We start from the raw sequence: 23,852 nt of genomic DNA, 5'->3' as shown, positions 1-23,852 counted from the left end.
CCTTCCTTATCTTTCCAATATTTGTAATAAAGTTCAAGCTCATTTTCAATATCTTTTATATTGTAAAAAGAGCTTGCACGCAAAACTTTTTCATTGAATTCGCTTAGAGAGATAGTTTTCATATGCAGTGGACTTAAGGCTGCGAGATCAAAAGTTGGAGTGTTTTCTTTAGGAAATCATTCTCTAATAGATGTTATTAAAGAGTCCAAATATGGAATGAAAATTGCCCGGCGGTAATACTCTGCTGTTGTCGTGAATGGTGGATTTGATCTTTTTGTTTGCTTCTCGACGACTCTGGGCACACTTATGTATATTGAGCGATGCATTCTCAGCTAACTTTTCACAGTCTCTAAAAATCTTTTCAAATTCGATGGCAGATGTCCCTCGATGTTCCTCAAATAAATTTAAAATGTTATTGATGTGATCTCTACATTTAATCACTTTCCTTCTTTGCTTAGTTTTTCCAATCCATCTTTTATATCACAATAGAAATTTTTAAAATCAGCGATGCTTTTGTACTTCTCCGACCAGCGTGTTTCACAAAAAGAATGTACATTCGGAGCGTATCTTCTGCGAAGGGGTGACTCTTTGAAAAAATTTATTACATCCTTTATGGTGGAAATGGTGTTACGTATTTCAGAGACTGAATTCAGGTCATTAACCACCACATTGAGGCAATGAATATAACAACTTTTTTGGAATGTACCTCTTAATATTTTTTGCATCCCACTAGTATTGCCGGCCATAGTAGCACATCCATCAAGCCCAAGCCCAACACATTTAGCAGGATCTAAGTTCCTAAGAGGAAGATCATGCGTTCCACAAAACAAAATTGTATTCATAATGGATTTAATATTTTTTTTTATTTTGTTCAATTTTTTTTTGCATGACCCCGTTGCACTTGCAACGCCAGGTTTGTTGAGAGGCTTAAACAGCACGCAATAAAGACAAAAAGAGCCCTTTAGCCTGCGCGAGTACACCAAACATGGTTTGTATAAATCTAACCATGACCAATTGAATTTTTTCTTCAAGTGTGTTGCATCAGCCGAAAAATTATAATTTTGGTCGGGCTTCCAACAACTAACCAACAGTTCTTTTTTCTGCCCCTCACTCATCGTACCGACTAAAGCCACCCATTTGCCAATATCGTTGGCATGGCAATCATCCGCCGTCATATCTGCCGAGTGGCTCTCTTCAATCTCGCCGCAATAAGAACATATGTATCATTAAAAAGTGTAATGCAATAACTTAAGTCAACTATTACGTACTTGTAGTATTGTTAAAAAAGGTTTTAATGTCCGTTTTTATTATATGTATTATTATCAGTTATACTTCTTAAGCGACACTTTTTTTTAACCAACACTAATCACTTTTGACACTTTTTTCTTTTAATTGCCTGAATGATAGCTGTCTCTCAAATATGATAGTGATGACAAACTATTAAAAAAGCTATTGATGGTAAACATTCGATCGATAAATTATTTAAGTTCATTGCATTCATTGCCACTTTACAAACAAAAAATCACCAATGGGACGAACGGTAGGGGGGGGAGGGGCAGCTGCCCTATGGCCCCCCTCATGGCTACGGCCTTGGTGACGTACTTGCAAACCTATTTGATCGATTTCACCAAACTGCTATACTTAATATTTTGATTGTGAATAAGACAACAATGGCGAATATGGTAGGATCCATGTGTGGTCAACTTCGATATTCACTCCTCTAAATTGAATGCTGATTGTTCTGCCATTGTCGTCTGGTGAGCGACGCCGATACATGGATATCCATCATTTGCAGGTTGTGTTTCCGTAAGAAAAGCACGTGGATAACGTTTTGTGCATTTATTGTCAGACATACAAACCGAAGTGGGATTGTGGTGTCCGCAAGGTCCTTGGATCAAGAATTTCCGCAGAAATGATTTCATCAATTTGATCTGGTGTAACCACCATCCACCATCCAAAGAAAAATGTGTGCGTGAGGCAAATTTATTTTTTACACTCAACAGACCATATAGTGTATACATATGTTGCTTCAAGATAGAGTTCATAAAACATCGTAGCTGTTGTTTGAAAAGCCGCGCTGTGAAATCGTGACGATCGTGTTGATTGATCGCGATTCAATAATTCCGTAATCTATGACCATTTTGCATTGCAAGTGAATGTAATACTATGTTCGGACCGACATTGAAAACACATTTGTATGTTTTGGAATCTAAGTCGTTCGGACCGACAATGTTTTCGATGAGTTTTCACTGACAACTATCAATAGCGGCGTTCTCTTGCTCTTGCAAGATTGCACGATGACACAAAATGCAAAAATCCTATACCGAAATATGCAAGGTCAAGAGAGTACCCATTGCAGAATCTAGTGATATATGACGGCACGAAAATAAACATGGGTTTTGGTCTGACATATTTTACAGCCATTGCAAATAATTTTCTGCATGTGTTTGTTGTTGTGCCGTTGCACCAAGAGGAAAATTCTGCAATTTTTGCACAGGGCTAGGTTTTGCAAGAGCAAGAGAATCCCCCTAATATGAGAATATCAAGTGGCAGCTGTATTTGTATATGGAATGTAAACAAATATCAAGTGACAATTTAGGGCCGGCAAAATATGTCTTCCAAAAACATCGATTAAACTAGAGCAGGCACCCATTGTAATGAGTGGAATGTAAGTTTTTAAGTAGTTTTCAGCGAAAACTGTGTTTTCGTTTCGCAGATTTTACATGGACGAAAACACAAGTTTTCGTGCGAAAACCAGTTTTTCCCACGAAAACCTGTTTTCGTTGTCGGTCCGAACATAGTATAACAAACAAATCCGCCCGTCCATAATTCTGCACTGTACAGGTATGTCATCGCATTCCGAGTTGATGGCAAAAAGAACGCGGACCGATATTAGGGCGACCTCTTCGCTTCATCGTAACAAATTTCAATCTTTAATTGATCACTTTTTATGAAACACAGATAAGGATTACACTGAAAAATTTTGAATAATAGCCGTAATAAAGAAAGCAAACGACAGAAATTGAACGATTCAATTAATATACAAATAAATCAATTGGAAACAAAAAAAATTATGGCAGTCAGTTTTGGAAATTTACGCTCGTAAAGCTTAGTACGCAGCTCTCAAGAAACGTAAAAACTTCATATAAAAAAACGCTTAAGAAACGGTCAGGAAACTTTCCTGCGATAAATTTACTTGTGCTAGTACGCAGCTCTAAAGAAATCTAGTACTAATTTTTGATACTTTTTTTTCAGTAAAACGTGAATATGGCAAACCTGGTTTTGCGAAGAAACATCAAATCAACAATTGTTTCTTGAAGGAAATTCGAAGTAATCGTCAAATTCATCCTAAATTAGTTGAAATCATTATTATGAAGCATATTCCATTTTGAAATGTTGTATAAAACCTACCAATCATCAACAACATTTCCTAAATCCCAATGAAAATATTTACGTTACCATACACATACACACATACATATTACGCACAAAGTTTGTTTTCTTTGTTTATTCTCTCTTGCTCTTCTAATGTAGATCATTCACAATGTGTAACCAGCTGCCAAAATTACTTGAGAAATAATGTATTTTTTTCTTGAGCAATTACTTGAGAGATGCGTACCAACCTTAAGTCGGTTACAGTGAACAGACAAAAACCCAACTTATTTTTATATATAAGAAAGGGCAATATTACGATTCTTTCGGATTTGATGGTACGGATGGATAGAGGAGGTCCTCAGGATTAAAAAACACATATACCGTCCTCAGACTCATATTTTTCGAGATATTTCACTTTAAAGTTCAAAAATTCGTAAAAACAATGTTCCTTATTTCACTATGTTTAACCCACTTTTCACACATTTTTTAATTGATATATATTTAATTACACTGTACACATTCGTATATATCAAAAATTTACACTAATTGTATATTTTTTAAGAAAATAAATATACTTTAAAAACTATTTTGCACATCCAAAGTTTCAAGAGATTTGTGTGTTTACATATATGACAAATAGCAGTGTTGCCATACTTTGTATCCTGAAAATATAATCAAAAATCTGTTTCATATTTAGAGATATAAATGATTCAAAATGAAATAATGTTTCATATATTTATATGGATTATATACCATAATAAATAGAAAAAAACTTATTATAGAATGCAAAGTTTTTCAGTATTTCTCTCCTTTTAATTAATGTAGGTGTTCGATCGATGAGGGTTATTTTTTTCGAAGCGCGGCCGAAGGCCGCCAGTGCAGAAAGTAATTCAACACAAGAGAACTATGAACACCCCGGTGTGGGACCGACCAGGGTTATTTTTTATCTTTATTTTTCAAATAACATAAGATACAAAAACCATTTGTACCATTTTCTCTATATATGTTAAACAGAAAATTGTTAAATAGTTTTTTTTACACTGGTAAACAAAACAAAATAAGAGTGAATTGCATATAAAATTGTGGAACTTTAAAGTGAAATATCTCGAAAACTATGAGTCTGAGGACAGTATATGTGTATACATTTTTTAATCTTGAGGACCTCCTCTATCCATCCGTGCCATCAAATCGTGGAGCCGAAAGAATCGTAATCGTGCCTAAGAAAGTACATATATTGATATAGATAGAAGAAAGAACTTACCTCTTCAAAATCCAAATCAGAGATAAAGAGATGTTTAACTCCTCTCTCACTGGAAGTGAGAGAGCAATCGCTAAACGTCAAAACCACCTAAACTTTGACAGTTGATCGAGTTCAGGAGGTTTTGACGTTTAGCAATTGGAAACGAGCCATGGCCAGATTGAAATCTTACCAAAAAACTATGTAAACGGAGGGATTAGTTGCATCGTTCAAGACCACTTATAAAAAATGTAAAACAATGAAAATTAAATAAATTTGAGAAATTTAAAGGTATTTGATGAAATGTTTTATAATTTGAAACATCATAGTATTATTTTCAATTGAAAATTATTAAAAACTTTTAATGATTGAGAGCTAACAACCTTAAATCCAATTATTGGGCATTGAAAGGACAAAAGTCAGTTGTTATAATATTCTTTAAAAAGATTTAAATAGTTTCTCCATATAATAAATAACCGCTATATAGTAATTTTTATTCATACTAAATGTTGGGTGTTTTAATTTAAATGCTCAAAAATTGTAATTTTGTTCAATCTGGCCATAATGGAAAATGTTATAAAAAACGCTAATTTTGAAGCGCTCTCACACTGGAATAAGTTTAACAACCCTTTATTCCTGATCCAAATTCAATTGCTTCTTGTCGCTTATTTTGTCCTTTACTTGAAAAAAATGTGCATTTATCTTTCATATTTTAGTAAGTTAATATTACAATACGTTTAGAATGTCAACTGTTTTTCTCTCTTTTACTTACACTTTCTCCCATTCAATTGAAAATTGCAGAAAATCTAACAGTGTTGCTGAACAGCTGGAAATGTTTCAATGTGTTTGTGCAATCTGTTACCTCCTTCTTGCAGGGGTTATGCCAACATAAAAATTTTGTTTATAACTCTCTACATCAATCACATTGATATATTTTATCAAAGATGGAGACGTAATCAAACTGCAATGGTAGTTTTTAACTATCATTGGGGATAAAGGGATATCCAACTTATTCCAGCGTGAGAGTGCCTCAAAACATTTTTCATTATAGCCAGAGCGGACAAAGTAATAATTTGTGGGCATTTAAATTAAAAACCCAACAACTACGATTAAAAAATATTATATAGTTGTCGTTTTCTCCTTTGAAGTTGGTCGCCTTGTCGTGGCGAAGGGGCTTAAGTAAGAGTGAAGTGTGAACTTACGGGTCCATTTCTGAGATGAATTGTTCTCCGAAGTTTTCCCTCAAAATGGCCATAGAATCGCGAGCTGTGTGGCATGTAGCGCCATCTTGTTGAAACCACATGTCAACCAAGATGCTAACAAACTTTTTGTTGCCAAAAATGGAAGAACTGAACTTGGTTGACATGTGGTTTCAACAAGATGGCGCTACATGCCACACAGCTCGCGATTCTATGGCCATTTTGAGGGAAAACTTCGGAGAACAATTCATCTCAAGAAATGGACCCGTGTTGGCCACCAAGATCATGCGATTTAACGCCTTTAGACTATTTTTTGTGGGGCTACGTCAAGTCTAAAGTCTACAGAAATAAGCCAGCAACTATTCCAGCTTTGGAAGACAACATTTCCGAAGAAATTCGGGCTATTCCGGCCGAAATGCTCGAAAAAGCTGTTGCTCCAAAATTGACTCTTCCGAATGTCACCACCCGATGACGGTAAGACGCAGCTGCGGTCAACAAATTTAAACGGGTCCATGAAATTATCTTCAAAAGATGTAAAACTGTTGCCAAAATGGAAGAACTGAACTTTTTAAAATCACCCGATACAAGCATAAATCAAAATATCATTTCTCATTTTAAATTTATTATTTTAATTGGTATATAAAAGTTATGCCACAATTATTATATAGTTAAGTGTCTTAGCTAGTTCTTTATTTCGGCAATTAAAAAATCGAACTGAACTTATTCTAGTTACATTGAAATGCACATAGCCTAGTTAAAGCGAATAGCGGGTGGAGTGGACGAGATGATAATTATTGCAATAGGAGATGGGAGACAAGGAGAAATAGAGATTAAGTGTTGGGAAGCGTACGGAATGTGTGTAAATTGAGGGGAATATCTGGATACATAACACCTCCACCCTTAGGAAATTTGCGTCTCTGCAAATTATTCATATTACTAAATTTCTTTTTAATTGATTTATAATTCAATTTAGTTTTAAAGCTTTTTTTTTTTTCATTTGTCATAAATACATAACACCTCCCACTCTTAGGAAATTTGCGTCTCCGCAAATTATTCATCTTAATATATAAAAATCACGTGTCACGTTATTTGTTTTCGATGGACTTCTAAACTACTGAACCGATTTTAATGAAATTTTTAACACTGTGTGCAGTTTGGTCCAACTTGAAAGATAGGATAGTTTATTACTCTCCTTATAGTCGCATTATTTATTTATTGCAAATTATTTGTTTATTATTAGCAAAGAGCTATCCACCAGTTGGTGGCGCTAACAGCGGTATTGAGTAAGTGCGGTATGTTACAGTAGATGGCGCTACAAATTATTCTTCTGCGTAATTTGAATCCCCGTCAGTTATGCAACGGTACACGTTTGGTCATCAAAAAGTTAACAGGGAATATTCTTGAAGCAACCATTTTGACTGGAAAGTTTAAAGGAGAAGTGGTCCTGTTGCCCCGTATTCCAATGATACCGTCAGAATCTACGATACCATTCAGAAGACTACAGTTTCCTATTCGTTTAGCCTTTGCCATGTCCATTAATAAGTCTCAAGGCCAAACAATGTCCATTTGTGGGTTAGATTTGGATAATTCATGTTTTTCCCATGGGCAATTATATGTTGCATGCTCACGTGTGGGAAAACCATCAAATCTATTTGTGTTAGCTCGAGACAGGTTAACCAAAAATATTGTGCACCAATTAGTGCTAAGTTAAATTAAAATGTTTATAATTCAAAAAAATAAATACTACTATTAAAAATTAAGAATTATCTATCCTGAGATTATAAAATTAAATGTTACATGTTATCAACTAACAATTTTGTAATTAACTTATTTGTTAAAAACTTGAATATAAAATCAAAAATGAACTATTTTATGAAAATTTGTGCTTATTATCAACTCTACGAAAATTTTCATCAATAATTTTAAAAATTCTGACCTCAAGTTCAAATCTCAATCCCGTGGATTTTTATACCAGATGTATACTAAGGTTTCCGTCTTTATTCATAAATAATAATTCCACTGTAGTGAATAGTTTACTACAACACAGCAAATCTAAAAGTGAGGAAATGCTCATTCTGAGAATTCGAATGATTCAAACCGATTTATCGTTTAAGTTCAAAATTTTACAGTTTCATATGTACATACATAGGTATGTATGTGGCATGTTAGCGTGTTGGAGAACCATCTTCTTTATTTGTTTACACGCTACACAACAAAACAAAGAACGAACTTCGCCAAAAATTTTTAAATTGATCAGAGACGTTATTCCCTGAATATATTAACATTCCATTCAAATAAATGGCCTTGAACAGAGTTCAAAAAGCGTTTTAACAATTTCAAATAAAAATTGGGCGGGGCGAAGTTCTCCGGGTCAGCTAGTATTACATAAATTTCTTTAATTGTTTTATAATTCATTCATTTAGTTTTAAACATTTTTTTTTTCATTTGTCATAAATACATAACACCTCCACCCTTAGGAAATTTGCGTCTCCGCAAATTATTCATATTACATAAATTTCTTTAATTGATTTATAATTCATACATTTAGTTTTAAACATTTTTTTTTTCATTTGTCATAAATTTTCTCTTCATTCATTTTGGAATTTATATTTGCGTTTCAATTGTGTTTTATAATATTTCGTTCTTCTTTTATTTGATGTGTCTATTACATAATTACCATGACGCTCATATTTATCCAATTTTTTGTATTTAGGTGTATTCTTTGCAACTTGTCTATTAACTACTACGTTATCCAACTGAGTTGACTCATGGTGCCCCTTTTTGTTAAGCTGATCGCTTCTTTCAATTTTTTCTTTTTCGTATTTTCTAGATAAGTTCTGAATCGATTCTTTGTCAAAATTTTTAATTATAAAATCAATTGGCCTCATTTTTGTTGTTGAATGTATTGTGTTATTGTACGAGTTAAATATTTTGAAAAGTTTGTCACTTAACTCTACTGTCTTATTGCTTTTATCTGCTTCTATTATTCTCAAATGTTCATTTAGAGTACCGTGTAAACGTTCGATGTCAGAGTTACCTGTTTTGTGCCCTGGGGTGGTTACATGTGTCGCAATGTTTTCCTCTTCCAAAAACAATCTTACTGCGCTGTGCAATATACAGCGTTCGTTATCAAATACTAGTTTCCGCATTTTGCCTAAAAATTGTATACGTTGCTTCAAAGCTGCCAAGATCGCAATCCAATTCCTATCGTTAAGTTTATGGAACGTTGCGTATTTTGAAAATTTATCTATTGTTGTGAGATACATTACATTTCTGTATGGAAACCAAATATCTATGTGGACTAGGTCGTTGAAATACTTTGGAGTTTCTGTTATTTGATAAGGATGTTTAACTGGATTTCTGTCGTGTTTTGCTATTTTACAAATTGAACAATTATTAATGACTTTGGTTATTATTTTAAATAATTTAGGGTAAAAAACTTTATTCTTCAATTCAAGAAATATTTCTTGTATGCCTCTGTGATTGTTACGAAGGTGTTCGTTTTCTATTATAGTTAGTATTTCATTTTTGTCCGTAATTTCCATTAGTTTTGTCTTTGATCTATACAATGTTAGATTTTGAATTTGAAAATTCTGAGTATAAATGTTTTGAAATTTAAGGAAAAGTTCGTCGTTCTCACAAAAAATGCACATTAACCCCTTCTCTAACAATACCTTTCGCATTATTTCATTTAAATTTGACTTTTCTGTTGCAACAATATGTGATTGACACTTATTGTGTACAATTTTTATAAAAAACTTTTCGTTTTCGCCATATCGAAGATAGATTTGATTTTTGAAATAATTAATGGATTTCTCCGTAAAAAAATGTATTTTAAATTATCTTCCTGCGCACTGTGAACCGTTCCGTCCGTGGACCATGTTTCTAATTGTTCTTCACTATTGTTGTTTTGAATAGTTTCGTTATTAAACACTATTGCTGTTTTGCAATCCTCATTCTTTACGTATCTGCTTAAGCTATCCGCTACCGTGTTGTCTTTACCTTTTATATAGCTTTATAGCTTATGTCAAAATCGTACTCGTTAAGAAGAATTTTCCATCTTTGTAACTTCATGTTAGGCTCTTAGAGATTGTTTAACCACGTCAAAGGTTTGTGATCGGTTTGAATTGTAAACTTGCGACCGTATAGATAGGTTCGAAAATGTTTTACAGACCACACAACAGCAAGCATTTCTTTTTCTATAGTCGAATAGCGTATCTCATGGTCTGATAAAGTACGTGATGCAAAGGAAATTGGATGGCCACTTTGGCTAAGCACAGACCCGATGGCAAACTGAGATGCATCGGTTGTTAATGTAAATTTTTTATTAAAATCCGGGGGTTGTAAAACTGGTTCACTTGTAACTAACTTCTTCAATGTTTCGAAAGAGTTTAAAAATTCACTGTCTTTAGTGTCAACAACGCAATCCTTTTTTAAATATCGAACCATTGGATAGGCAACCTTTGCATAATCACGTATAAATTTCCGATAATACCCTGTGATACCCAAAAATTGTTTAATTTCTTTCGCGTTGGATGTTGGTGGCATCGCTGCGATTGCTATAATTTTTGATGTATCCGGTCTGATGCCGTCAACTGAAACAACATGGCCTAAAAATTTCGTTGTAAATGCTGCAAAGTGACATTTTTCGCCTTGAATTCTCAAATTTGATTCTCTTAGTTTCTTAAAAATTTTCGTTATATAGTCAATATGTTCTGTAAAGCTAGTAGAAAAAATTAGAATATCGTCCAAGTAAACGACGCAAATTTTATTGACATAATCTCGTAAAACATGATTTATTAGTCTTTGGAAAGTCGCGGGAGCTGTTTTTAACCCAAAGGGCATACGATTAAACTCGTAGTGGCCACTTGCTGTCGAAAATGCCTTCTTGGATCTGTCGTCTGGATGTACTTCGATCTGGTGGAAGCCTTTAGCAAGGTCGATTGTGCTAAAATAGCTACACTTTCCCAATTTGTCGAAAATGTCTTGCATATTCGGAATTGGAAACTTGTCGTCCATCGTCTGTTCGTTTAGCTTCCTGTAGTCTATTACAATTCGCCACTTTTGTTCGCCACCGTTGTCGATTTTCTTTTTTCTTTTTTCATAGAGGCGAATTATAAGGACTGTTGCTCGGAACAATTATTTTCTGCACTAACATCTCGTTTATTTGTCTGTCTACTTCGGCACGATGCACAACCGGGTACCTATAAAGTTTGGTATAAATTGGCGAATCTGTCTTGGTTCTAATCCTATGTTGTATAACACTAGTAAACGGTAGATTGCTTCCTTCCTCGTAAAATATGTCTCGGTAATTGTTCAGCAACTTTTTTAATGTCGATTCGTCCCTTGAATTTAAATGTTTTGCAAATGTGCTATTAAGTGCACTGTCGCGTACTTTGTTTTGGCAACTAAATACTTGCAAATTTTCATTTTTTAAATATTTTTCTACTTCGTACTCCTCATCTTCACAAAAATAAATCGGTAGTGTCGCATTTTCTGTAACAAGCTTCCGAGTTTTATAATTGACTATGCAGTTTAGGCTAAGCAATATATTGTTTCCCAATATACCGTCGAAGTAATCGTGAAATGGTAGTTCAATAAAATCGACAAACTGATTTTCTTTCCGAAATTCTTTAAAAAGTGGTACGCTATACCGTATGTTTGTTGAGACATTTCCATTTAGAAGTTTTATATTAAAGGTGGGCGACATTGTTCTCCATTTCGGATTGCAAAGCTTTGGGTTTATTATACTAAATTCGGCGCCAGTATCAATAATAAATTTTAGTTTTTTCACCTTCGTATTTATGACTATATAGGGTAATTTCCTAGAGCGCCAAATTGAAAATTCTGATTGCTTTCATTCATTCCTATATCCATTGGCTCAAGTGCAGGTTCGTTATGAGAAGGATTGTGATATTGGTTGTTATGAAGATGTTGGTTACGTCCAGTTAAATGGTTGTATTGTGTACTATGGTTTGCTTGTTGGTTGTGATTTTGTGTTCTGTGTGACTGGTGGCTAATGTTGTGCGTTTGTCTCGATTGTGTAGAAAAATTTGGCTGTCGAGTGTTATAACTGTGTTGTTGTCCATGTTGATTTTGGAATATTTCGTTATTATTGTTGTATCTTCCCGTATTTCTGTAATTTAATGTCTGTTCGAAATTTCCTGCATTTCTATTGTAATTTTGTTGTAGTCTACTATTGAAATTATTGGAATTCGAGGTTTTATAATTTAAATAGCCGTTTGATTTTATGATTTCGAAAGCGTTCTTTAGACTTGTTGGGTCTCGACTTACGATTATGCTTTTGACAGGTTCCGGTAACCCGTATTTAAAAGAATTTAGGGCAGTTCTGGCATTGCTTTCGCTGTTAACTTCAGGGAATCTGTTTTCACTGAAATAAAGCGCATTGTTCAACCGGCATAAAAGTGTTGCTAATTTATTATAGAAGTTCTCAATTGAAGAGTCACATCGGCATGCTCTAATCTTGTCGATTAATTCCTCAACTGAATTCTTCTCGCCATGATAATCGATCAAAACCTGTTTAATTGATGGCCAAGTATCTAAGTTTCCATTCATTAACAGGGACCTTCTTGCACTACCCGTAATTTTGTCTTTAATGTTGCCCATTAACAACACTTTATATTCGGATGGGAGAGGCTCCAAAATAGGCACCAATAAGTCAATTCTTTCGATAAAATTAAGTAGTGCGTCTCTATTACCATCATAATGCGGAATCGCATTTAGATTACTCGAAATGAGCTTAAATCTGCTACTTATGTCCAACTGATCCATGATTATAACTTATTACGCAGTTTAATTATAATTATTATAACAATAATTTTGAACTTAAACAAAACTATACTTCTAATTCGCTTCTGCGTTACAAACTCGTATTTATCAGTATTATACTTCTCAAGAAGGAAGGAAAAAAATGAATTCTTAAGCTATCGATACGATTCGTAATATTAACTCCTATTATACATACATACATTTCATTTTGTAGAATTGAATAATGATTTAAATTGAAGAAAATTATGTTCTTGTTGTTGATGCTGCAATTGGTTCTGTTAAGCTTCCAATTCGACGTTTGCAAGTGTTTGCTGCCTGTAGTTGCTGAAGCTGTTGCTGTTTTTATAGCTGTCACTGTTGCCGCTGTTGTTGCTCGTGTATGTGATTTTTTTTTTCCTCTTTTAAGTATGTTGGTTTTATGCAACTGTACCCACAATTGTACGTTTTTCCACTTTTTACTCCACTGGTTTAACTGTTAAGCTTTTGTTTTTTTTTGTCTTACTTTAAATTGCAGTTATTATTGGTTTTGCATGTACTTTTTTTCTCTGTTCTTTTCGCTTTCGACTTTACGCGCAACTGTACCCACAATTGTACGTTTTTCTACTTTTTTTTCACTTCATTGGTCTAACTGTTAGAATTTTTTTCTTCTTGTTCTTTTCGCTGTAAACTTTACGCAACTGTACCCACAATTGAACGTTTTCCTACTTTTTTTTTCTTCACTGGTCTAACTGTTTTGTCCAATAAATAGCTTCAATATTACACTTACATACATTAAATTCGAACGTAATGCACGTTTGAGTTATGCGCGCCGAAATTTACTCTCGCACCTTTTGTTAACAATAGTTTTATTTTTCTTTTAGATCCCGAAATTTTCTTTTAGGTTTTTCTTTGCACACGCTCTTAAATTTCTTTTCCAGAAAAACTACGCGTGGTTCGCTTCCGACTGCGCCAGTTAAGTGTCTTAGCTAGTTCTTTATTTCGGCAATTCAAAAATCGAACTGAACTTATTCTAGTTACATTGAAATGCACATAGCCTAGTTAAAGCGAATAGCGGGTGGAGTGGACGAGATGATAATTATTGCAATAGGAGATGGGAGACAAAGAGAAATAGAGATTAAGTGTTGGGAAGCGTACGGAATGTGGTGTGTAGGGTGAGGGGAATATCTGGATACATAACAATATGTAGTTGTTTGTAGCACCTGAGTCGGTCATGATATTCACTTCTTGTTGTGTTGGACCATCCTTGAGTGTAAGGCAAGGTAGTCCATCCTTTAGCCTAAAAAAGTACTCGATGTATCGTCAGCTTCTTCCATGTGTCTGAAGGTTTGTTCTGGCTGAGGTTCAGGTTGTTAGTGTGTGTTGATCTTTTGCAGAATGATGTTTCTGTTAAAGTGAGTTCGTTTGTAGCCACTGTTTCTTTGAGATTCGTCAACATCCATGCGTTCTTGTGGAGGTTGGTATGTATTAAATACTCATTGAGGTTGTGCATAATTGTAATTGTTCCTCGTTTGTTGCCTTGGTTGAAATTGATTTTGCCTGAAGTTGTTATTATGATGATTAGGTTGATTATATTGGTTTCTCGACCATTGGTTTAAATTATTATTTTGCCTTTGTGGTATTATTCTATGTTGATTAGTTGGTTTTTGCCAAAATTTATTTAAATTTTGTTTTTGGATTTCGATAGGTCGTCTTAGATTTTTATTTTTACTAGTTTGTTGTAATCGTATTTCGATTTGTTTAGCACTTGTATAGGTTTGCATTAAGCTTCGATACTGATTAGATGCTAAGGCGGTTGCCAAATTCTTATTTTTTAATCCTTTAATAAATTGTGTTACAGATTCTTGTTCAATATATTTCTTATTTATTTCTGTTTTTAGAAGGTCCACTCTATTTTTAATCAGCTTTCTGTGCAGTGTCAATGTGTATTGGAAATAAGTGTCCAAGTCTTCTGTTGGTGGTTGTGCCAAGTTCTTCATGTGTTCATGTATTTCATACAGTGCGTTTGGGTCGTGATATAGTGCGTCCAAAGCTTTCATGATACTGTAGAAGTTGAGAGGTGTGTTGTAGCATTCAAGTAACATATCTGCATGCCCCGTGATTTTTCTTCTGAAGGTTGTAATGATATTGTAGAATTTAGGTGTGTTCTGGAATACTTGGAGTGATTCCATGACTTTCATTACATGTGACTTCCATATCGTACATTCTTCTTTGTTTCCTTGGAAAATAGGTAATTCCTTTATGTCTTCGATTTGTACATCTGTTACATTCTGGTATTGCATCATGGCTTCTTGGTATATTGTTGGAGTGGGAGTTTTGCCAGTATTAGGATTTGTAGCTTGGAACAACCGTAATATTAACTCCTTGTCTCTCTCCTTTCTTCGTCCAATTTCGAGAACTGAGTCTGAATGTACGACATTATGTAGTTTTTAAGAGTGGTATGGATTGTAGCTGGAGGATTTATGTCCTCGTTTAGCATTGTCCGTTTTGCTCCTTGACTCATTTTCTGAGTGTCTGTCTTCGTTAGGGAAGATTTAAAGATTTTGGCTTTCTTTACTAAAGACTTCAGCTTAAGGATTAAGATGTCCTTCTTTATGCGCTTCGAAGATTTTTAAGGATAGCGATGTCCTGTTGAGCGATCCCAGCAAAGAGCGGTTGAGCCCCCAGTTAATTCATATACTTATGAATGGTTAAAAAATATATATTTTCCTTTGCAGAATATGATCATTATTCTTAGAAATTCACATACTTAATGAACATGTTTTCGTATTATGCTATGGGTTATATATTATTCGTTAAGCTGATAACATATTCCTGTTTTGTGGCTTAGGTCTAAAGTCTAATTTTATTATTTGTTGTAAACAAGTGCTTATCATGCGGCCTATGCATGTCTCGCATTCGAGTATGGTGTGGTATGAGTTCAAAGTCTTGTGTTTAATACTTTTGTTTATTTGATTAGGGCAGAACTGGCTTTAACAGCGTTTCTCATATACTTGTGTATAAGTGTCGTTGATACTGATATTAACTCCTCATACGTATGCAGATATGACGATGATTGCATACATGCGTGCAAGATAAATTGCGTTCTACATGCGACGCAAATGATGCTGACATTGTCAACGACGTTGGTATCGGCGCTTGCGTAACTGGGGGCACTGTTTCTCGAATGTCCGGAACTGTTAAACGAAGAGTATGCAGTTGTGCAGTTAGCACTTCCACTGCGCCACATAACGCGCTAATCTGCACCTCCAACTGCGTCCTTACCCGATCGTTGTTCAACGATGGCTCACCATTTTCATGCTGATCTTTACCACTTCCCTGCGCTAAATCTGCGCCACATGATGCACTTGACTCCATAACCTGCTTTACCAAATCTGAATTTATATCTTGGAGTCGGCTTATTAATTCAGCTTTTGTACCGCTAGTCTTTAGTTTCAACTTTTGCAACGTTTCTTTCAATTGCACTACTGTTGAGTTATTTAGATCCATCTCACTTCTGAAGTCTGTCCTTCAAGACATAGTTAGATGACCGTACTTTATTGAACTCAAAATGCGACTGACCGCTTACATTTAACGAACTTATTCAAAATGAAAGAATATGACAAAAATGAATACAACGTAAAATGAACATGTAAAGTAGAACAAATAAGAATGAATACAAGTATAATGTAGTAAATTGTAGAGATGTCAATTGTTACAAATATGGTGATGACATTTATGTCACTGCACTTCACTCCATTCTTCTAGTTAGAGTTTTTGTGTGTTTTTTTATTCTTTTTTTTGTTTGTGGTCACTGCTCTATATACACCACTACACTATACATTAATATACTATATGATAAATGTTTTAATTTTATCGGCAATGCATAAAACTACTGCACCTTTGTCCACTGTCACCTTTTTGTATTATTTTTTTGTTGTTTCGGGTCACGGGCCACTGCACCGACAATATATCGGAATTTTGTCACTTCACCTTTCGGTTTTTTGTTTGTTTTTGCTTCAGTTTTTAATTTTTTCATATGGGTGTATACACATGTTTGTGTATATACAATGTACATATATATATATATTATTCATTTATTTATTTTTTTTTTGGTTTTTCGTTTTTCCCACTACACTTCTCCGCATTTATATTTTATTTAATTTTGTTTTTCATTTTTTTTTCACAACAATTTTAATAATTTTTGCAGTCATCTATAAAACTACTGCACCTTTGTCCACTGTCACCTTTTGTGTTCTATTTTTGTTGTTTTGGGTCACGGATCACTACACCGACAATATACCGCAATTTTGTCACTTCAACATTCAGTTTTTTGTTTTTTTTTTGCTTCAGTTTTTATTTTTCCATATGGGTGTATACGTATGTGTGTGTATATACAATGTATATGTATATTTTATTTATTTTTTTTTTTTGGTTTTTCGTTTTTCCCACTACACTTCACCGCATTTATATTTTATTTAATTTTGTTTTTTTCACAACAATTTAAATAATTTTTGCAGTATTTAGTTTTGGTCAAAGCCAATAGTCCCGTCCGTTACGGCTCGAAAGACCATATCGCTCATTTGCTGCAAGACCGGCATAAGTCAAAAAAATCGATTTGCCAGAAAACGCGTTAAAAGTTTTCAACTGACTCCAACCTTACACGGAAAACAGGAATCATATTCTCTTCTCAAGCGGAGCATATAAGAGGTATTCATATGAATTTTTCACTCAACATGAAGTATGATATAACGAACAATTCTGCATCATTAACTCAAAAATCACGTTTTTTGATTTATGCCGGTCTTGCAGCAAATGAGCGATATATAATTTGAGCACCTTCTCACTCTACTTACCTGTGAGTATTAGTAGGCGGAAAAAATGAATTTGCAAAATCGCTCGAATGAAAAAAAACCCGTGGTTTGTGCTCTGTCAGTCGGTCCCTTTTGCTAGTTTGGTTTTGGTGTCCTCATTTGTGTTGTATTCGTGATATGATGGTATTTATGAGCGCGTAATGTGAAATTTAAGAAGTGGTCTGTAATGAAGATGTAGTGTGTATGATGTGAGTGGTATAGCAGTGTTATGCTATGATGAGGGACCAGTCACCAACCAGATCGATCATGTTTTGATAGACGGAAGACACTTCTTTAGTATTTTAGACCTAAGGCCGAGGTTCTAAAATCGACTCGGACCACAATCGTGTTGCAGGCAAGATACGCGCCCGCATCTGTGCAGCAAAAAACCCACGTCAACAAACACAAGAGAGGGTCAATGTCGAGAAGCTGCAATCACAACAGATAGATGAACGCTTTTTTACTCGACTTGCACTCTTGCTCTCTGAGAGCACTCGTCAACAACCCGATATAAAGCAACTAAGAGAAGGCATTTCAAGCTCCTTACTACAGTTGCAACCAAAAATATTGGTTTTCGGAAAAGGGAAAATAACAGCTGGTACGACGAGTAGTACCATGTCGTGTCGAAAACGGACTGTTTATCTCGCAAAGTTATAATCGACCACCACACATGCGGGATGGGATAGATACCGAGAGATGAAAAGGGAAGCGAGACGTATTTGCAGACAGAAAAATAGAGAGGCCGAAATGCGTGAGTATGAAGAGCTTACACGCTGGCCGACAGGAGTAATGCTCGAAAATTTCTACAGAAAGAAAGTCATCCGCAAACATGATGAAGGTTACACACATTTCTAGGAGGCGGTGTCGATTTGCTACAGTCACAGGATCTACAACGGACCTACTAGCTTTTCTACCGCATCCTCCCCTCCTGCCGCTAATCGTCGGGAATTGCCTATTCGTTTTGACTTATTTCGCAACTGACCTGCTACTACAGGCCGTTCAGCTGTCCGTTACCTGCCGAACCCCCGGTAGCTGGGACAGGCACCGACCCCCTATTGGACAATCCCAACTGGGAAAAACTTGCAAGTTAAGAAACGCCCATTTGCAGCATCACCAAAGTAGTAGTCGCGGTGCTCTATTGCAATGGTTCAGCTTGATTGTGTGAGATCAATACACATTGTCCCACAAGCGGGCAATTGAAGCAATGAATCGTTGCTTGCAAGATATTCGGGGCAATTGAATCTTGATGGACTCCAAAAAAGTTGTCTTGCTGGCAGGTGATTTCCGGCAGACGTTGCCGGTTGTCGGACGAGGTACGAGATTGGCATCATAAATGCAAACCTCAAGGCTTCGGCGTTATAGGCTAGGGTAGAGTGGTTACAGCTGAAAACTAGCATGATGGTCCAGCTCTTAAATGAACAGGGATCTGGACTCCTCGCACAAAGGCTTTTCGAGGTCACCGAAGGTCACTTGCCGACGATTACTAACCGCCAAATAATCTTTGATGAGATATTTCTAAGTTTACAGAAAAACCTGGCTTAAGAAGAGTGGTTGTGCGAAAGAGTTATCATGGCGTCCAAAAATTAGTTGGAATGAAATAGAATATTAGAAAAATTTCCAGGGGAGGGGAGGACTTACATCTCAATAGACACGGTGATGACAACTGACGACGCAACTGTATACCCTGTAGAGTTCTTGTTTTCCCTCGACCTGTCAGGGCTAACTCAAAGTTGGTGTGCCTCTTATACTAATGCGGACGCGGAACTAGACGCTGTCAGACTGTACAACGGCATCAGGTTACGTATCACAGAGCTGTGGCGGTAAGTCGTCTAGGACACCATTTTAAATGGAGGGGCCAAACAAGAGACGGTTTTTATACACATAATCCCTATAAAACCCACAAACTTACACTTCCAGTTCAAATGCCTACAATTTCCTTTAGAAGCAGTGATGGTACATAATTTTTTGGAAAATCCCCACCAAAGAAGAAAAAAATCCCCACTTTTCCCTACGCTGTTTAAAATTTTTCCCCACAAAATTCCCTACAAGTTTTACCAATCATTTCTTACAATATTAAAAGAAAACAAAAAAGTTTGACCTTAAAGTACAAAAGGATAGACATTTGGAACATTTATTATAATATTAAATATGTATAATACATAAAAATATAATATGTGCACTATTGCCTTGTATGTGAACACATACATATATACATATATACAAATAAATAAAGAAAAAAATTCATTTCATTTAAATACATTTCATGTTTTAAATTAGACTAGCATAATGATCCAATCAAATGGATGGTTAACTAAGGCGACATTAATTTATTTGGTTAAAAAAAACTAAACAAACAAAAAACACGTAAACATATACTTTAAGCATGATGTAACCACAGTGCAAAAAAAAAATATTAATGATGGTCGTAGAGTTCAGACGCTGTCATTTTTTTTAGATGCGATTCCTTGCACTGAAAAATGCAACAATTTAGATTTTCGTCTTGCAAAAAAGAGCGGATTATGCAAATCGAAGTTAAATTTGCATGGCTTAACTTATTTCTTTTTTTCGTACGAACATCTGTAACTATAGAAAAAATTCTTTCGGAATCTGCATTGGCATGTGGTAGTGTTAAAACGAACTTGGCTAATTTTGATATAGTAGGAAAAAGAAAATTGTCATTAAAGTTTTTCATTTTAGTGATATTGCTCCAAAACTCTTCAGTGCCCATCTTTAAAAGATTATCTCTTTCATCGCTCTTAAAATTAAACTCAAAAGTTCTCCACTCTTGTAGAAGAGCGTAAGCATCTACATTAAATCTGCTGCAAATATTTTGCAGCAGGAAATGTGAAATCATTTTTGTTTCCTTTTACCCCCATTGCAATTTCGGGACTTAAAAACTCCATTTCTGTAAATATACCTGTTCCAAGGGGCAATCTTCGCTGTATTTCTTCTAAAGCAATAATGTAAAACTGCAGGCAATCCATTCTTATTTTGTTTGCAGCAGCCTTCGGAATAGTTGTTAAGAGATCGATGCACTCATGCCCAAAAAAAACTTCTTCGATTGGTAGAGAAATATGCGGTGATCTAACAGCACAAGTAGTATTAAGTTCCGACCTTTTATTGAAATTTTGACCTAGACTCAAAAATAATTTTTCTGATTCCCGTTGAAGAACATGTATTAGTGGCACTTTGGACTGAAAAAGTGCATTTAGAGTATTAAAATAGTTGAGGACATACTTAAGAAAAAGTAAATAAGCTCCATTACACTCGTTATTGAGTTCAAACGAAATAATTTCTGTAGATTTCAACTTATCTTGCGCGGCAGCTTCCTTAAAAAATTCTAAAAGCACTTCCAATTTTCTAAAACACTTTCGACGCATCTATGATGTGACAGCCATCTAGTTGCACACATCCTTAGGATTTTTTTCTTCCTCCCACCTAGCATTTCCTGCACAACTTCCAATTGCGCACATCTCTTGGAACTTCCAGAGACATACGAACCGATTTGCCGCAAAAGATCTTCGGGTGCTCTTGGCAGTGCTAAGCAAGCTTTACTTGCAATAATTGCGGCCGAATGGCAAATACATTTTACAACGACCACGTTTGGAATGTCATTAATCAACCTGGAAGCGAATGAATTGCATTTCCCGACCATAACATTTGCGCCGTCGCTGCACATGCCTTAAAAATATAAGGAATAAAAAACGACTTTAAAATTTAGAATATACATATGACCATTTTATTTTATTTACCAATTATGTTATTAAATGGAATTCCTAGGGATAAAATTAATTCCTTAAAAGTCTTGTATAGAGCATCTCCAGTGCAATCAGCTCCTATTGGTAGTAGATCCAACAACTTTACCACAACTCGTCCCTTTTCTTCGTCGTAAAACCTGGCCAGGATGCACATATGCTTATTGAGGCCGATATCTGTGCTCTCGTCGATCATTACGGAAAACGGGTTTACTTTTAACTTATTTACCAAGTTGTCCTTTTCTTCTTTTGCTACTACATTTTTTATTATGCTGGTGCACTTTTTCCTCCCAAGATCAACATTTTTTATAATTTCAGAATCCGGCGCTATTTCTTTCAAAAGTGGGATTAGGTGATCTACCACTGTCAAAGCGACATTGTGTTCAGCGAAAAACATGCTGAGTCTTATTTCAAATTTTTTTTTATCTATATCCTCTTCTGCATTTACGTTTCTCTTAAAAAACGTATTCAATTTGCTCGTTTTGCTTATGGCTTTTACATTTTTCTGGTGTGCTTTTGTTTCTGCGTGTTTCAATAAATCAGACTTGCCGCAATTTAAAATTTTGTTGCAGGCAGCGCATTTGCATTTAAACGACTCACCGGCCAGAGCTTGTAACCAACCCTTGAATCTTTCGTCTCCTAGCCATTTATTTGTAAACTTTTGTTTACGATATTTGCGGCTCTTTGCAATACTCTCGTCCGATTCTGTTGAAGAACTCATTTCTGTAAAAATGGTTTTTGTCAATAAAGCAAAAGCTTTAAATTTACTTCAGACTTACCTCACAAAAAGTCAGCAATCAAATTAAAAAGCGGCAAACGAATTATATGCGACGCCAGCATGTTGCCATACAAACACTTTTTCAGAGTGTTGCCTTTGACAACGTGAAGTTGAAACCGATTTAATGCTGCCATTCGAACATATTCTTGATAAAAAGTTGCCAAATAGACTTATTTGTATTTTGCCCGAAAAAAAATTACATAGAAATTTCGATTTTGCTTTGTCGGAAAATCCCTACATTTTACTTATATATAAAAATCTGTCCTTTTTTCCCCACGTCCATTTTTTTCGAATTAAATCCCTACGTGTAGGGAATTTTCCCTACATGTACCAACACTGTTTAGAAGTGACTTTCTCTATCGCTATAAATAAAAATCAAGGACAAACTTTAAAAGTTGATGGCATTCACCAGGGCACCCTGCTCTTCTGCCACGGACAACTGTATGTGGGTTGCTGGAGTGTGTCGACAGCAAGAAACCTTTTTTCTTACGCAGACAGCAATAAATTTCGCAACGTTGTTTACTGCAATATTGTGCTGCAATAAAATGTTAGGTCTCTACGACCCGAGACATAAGCATAATCAATTGCCCCGTTCTGTTGGTCATCAAATTTTATAAATTGATCTTTCCAATGCTCAAATTTAAACTATTTTGCTTTTGAAAATGAGAATACTCATTATTTTTACTGTTAAAAAACAATAATTAATAAACGACAGGTAACACCACGGGGCAAAGCGAGTGGTACTTGTATATAAAATACATGTCATATAAACTGTCTGATGGAAATCATGTTCTTATATGGAATCTTTTGTATTTGTGAAGGGTATTAAAAAATCTATGCAACCGAAGTTAACGTTATTTCTGTTTTTTGCATTCGTTTAAACATTACAAATTATGATATTAGGTAACATTCTGATGCACTTGAAGTCATCTCTTCCCTACTGATAATTCCTTATTTTTGCATTGCAAACCAAAGCTTTTCCGTTAAATTGTGTAACATTGTGCCCAGACTATTATAATTTTATCATCTAGTTATCACTTAAAACTAATCGAGGTGAATAAAACTTCAAAATATTTACAATAACGAGCTAAAGAGATTTACGGATGTTTGTTGTTCAAATAATAATCCATTAGTAATTATTATTAAAATAATGAAGGTTTAAGTACTTTGGTGTATGTAAATCATCCACACTCGTTAAATTAGATTTTGGTGTAAATAGTTTTTATGTGCCTCGTTTGGTCTGTTATATGTTATAAGCAACCTAATAAACTGTCTACTGCAGGTACGAGTTTGAAAAAAGGGAACAAATTTGAAAATAGTGTACAATTTATTGTACACTACTCATTTTACAGTCCTTATAAAAGAACACAATACCATACACATTTTTGACAGGGACTTTATCGATGAAGTAAAAATAGGATGTTTTCAGCGAAATCTCTGCGCATGAGTGGTATCTATGTAGAAAAGAGCAGTTACTTATTGTAGTTCGCAATTTCGTGGTAAAGAACAAAGAACTTTTATAAGTAATTCATCTACTGTAATGGACACCAAACAAAACTTTTCTCGATATAATTAAAAATCTAACTAAAAAGTTGGATTTGTGTGGAAAAATTGTGGTTTGAATTTAAAAAATATAATAGCGCTAAAAGTGCTAATTTTTGATTAATTTAATATCATTATGTGAGTACATACAAAGCTACAAATATGTGATGTTGGGGTTACTATAGTTTCAGGGTTAATTTTATCAATTTTGTAGTATTTCAGCATTATTGCTGAATACACAAATGATACAAACTCCAATATTTCAATATTTTATAATATAGTTAAGTAAATCATAACAGCTAATATAAATATAGTTCAGATGTTATATGTTAAAAATTTCAACCACTG

General features: G+C 34.8%; 1 protein-coding gene across 1 annotated transcript in view; it reads right to left on the bottom strand.

The window, feature by feature from the left end:
* LOC120779788 overlaps nt 1-23,345 on the bottom strand; it is a 30,577-nt gene extending 7,232 nt beyond the window's left edge. Inside the window, exons 1-5 of the mRNA XM_040112164.1 lie at nt 21,964-23,345; nt 21,182-21,907; nt 20,868-21,110; nt 15,633-15,971; nt 14,801-15,001 (exon numbers count right to left, since the gene is read on the bottom strand). Coding sequence (XP_039968098.1) covers nt 14,801-15,001; nt 15,633-15,971; nt 20,868-21,110; nt 21,182-21,905 — 1,507 coding nt within the window. The 5' untranslated portion in view covers nt 21,906-21,907; nt 21,964-23,345. The remainder of the gene's footprint in view (nt 1-14,800; nt 15,002-15,632; nt 15,972-20,867; nt 21,111-21,181; nt 21,908-21,963) is intronic.
* Between the last annotated feature and the right edge of the window lie 507 nt (nt 23,346-23,852).

The sequence above is a fragment of the Bactrocera tryoni genome, unplaced genomic scaffold (genome assembly GCF_016617805.1).
Source record: "Bactrocera tryoni isolate S06 unplaced genomic scaffold, CSIRO_BtryS06_freeze2 scaffold_11, whole genome shotgun sequence".
Taxonomy (NCBI): Eukaryota; Metazoa; Arthropoda; class Insecta; order Diptera; family Tephritidae; genus Bactrocera; species Bactrocera tryoni.
This window is presented reverse-complemented; position numbering and strand designations above follow the sequence as displayed.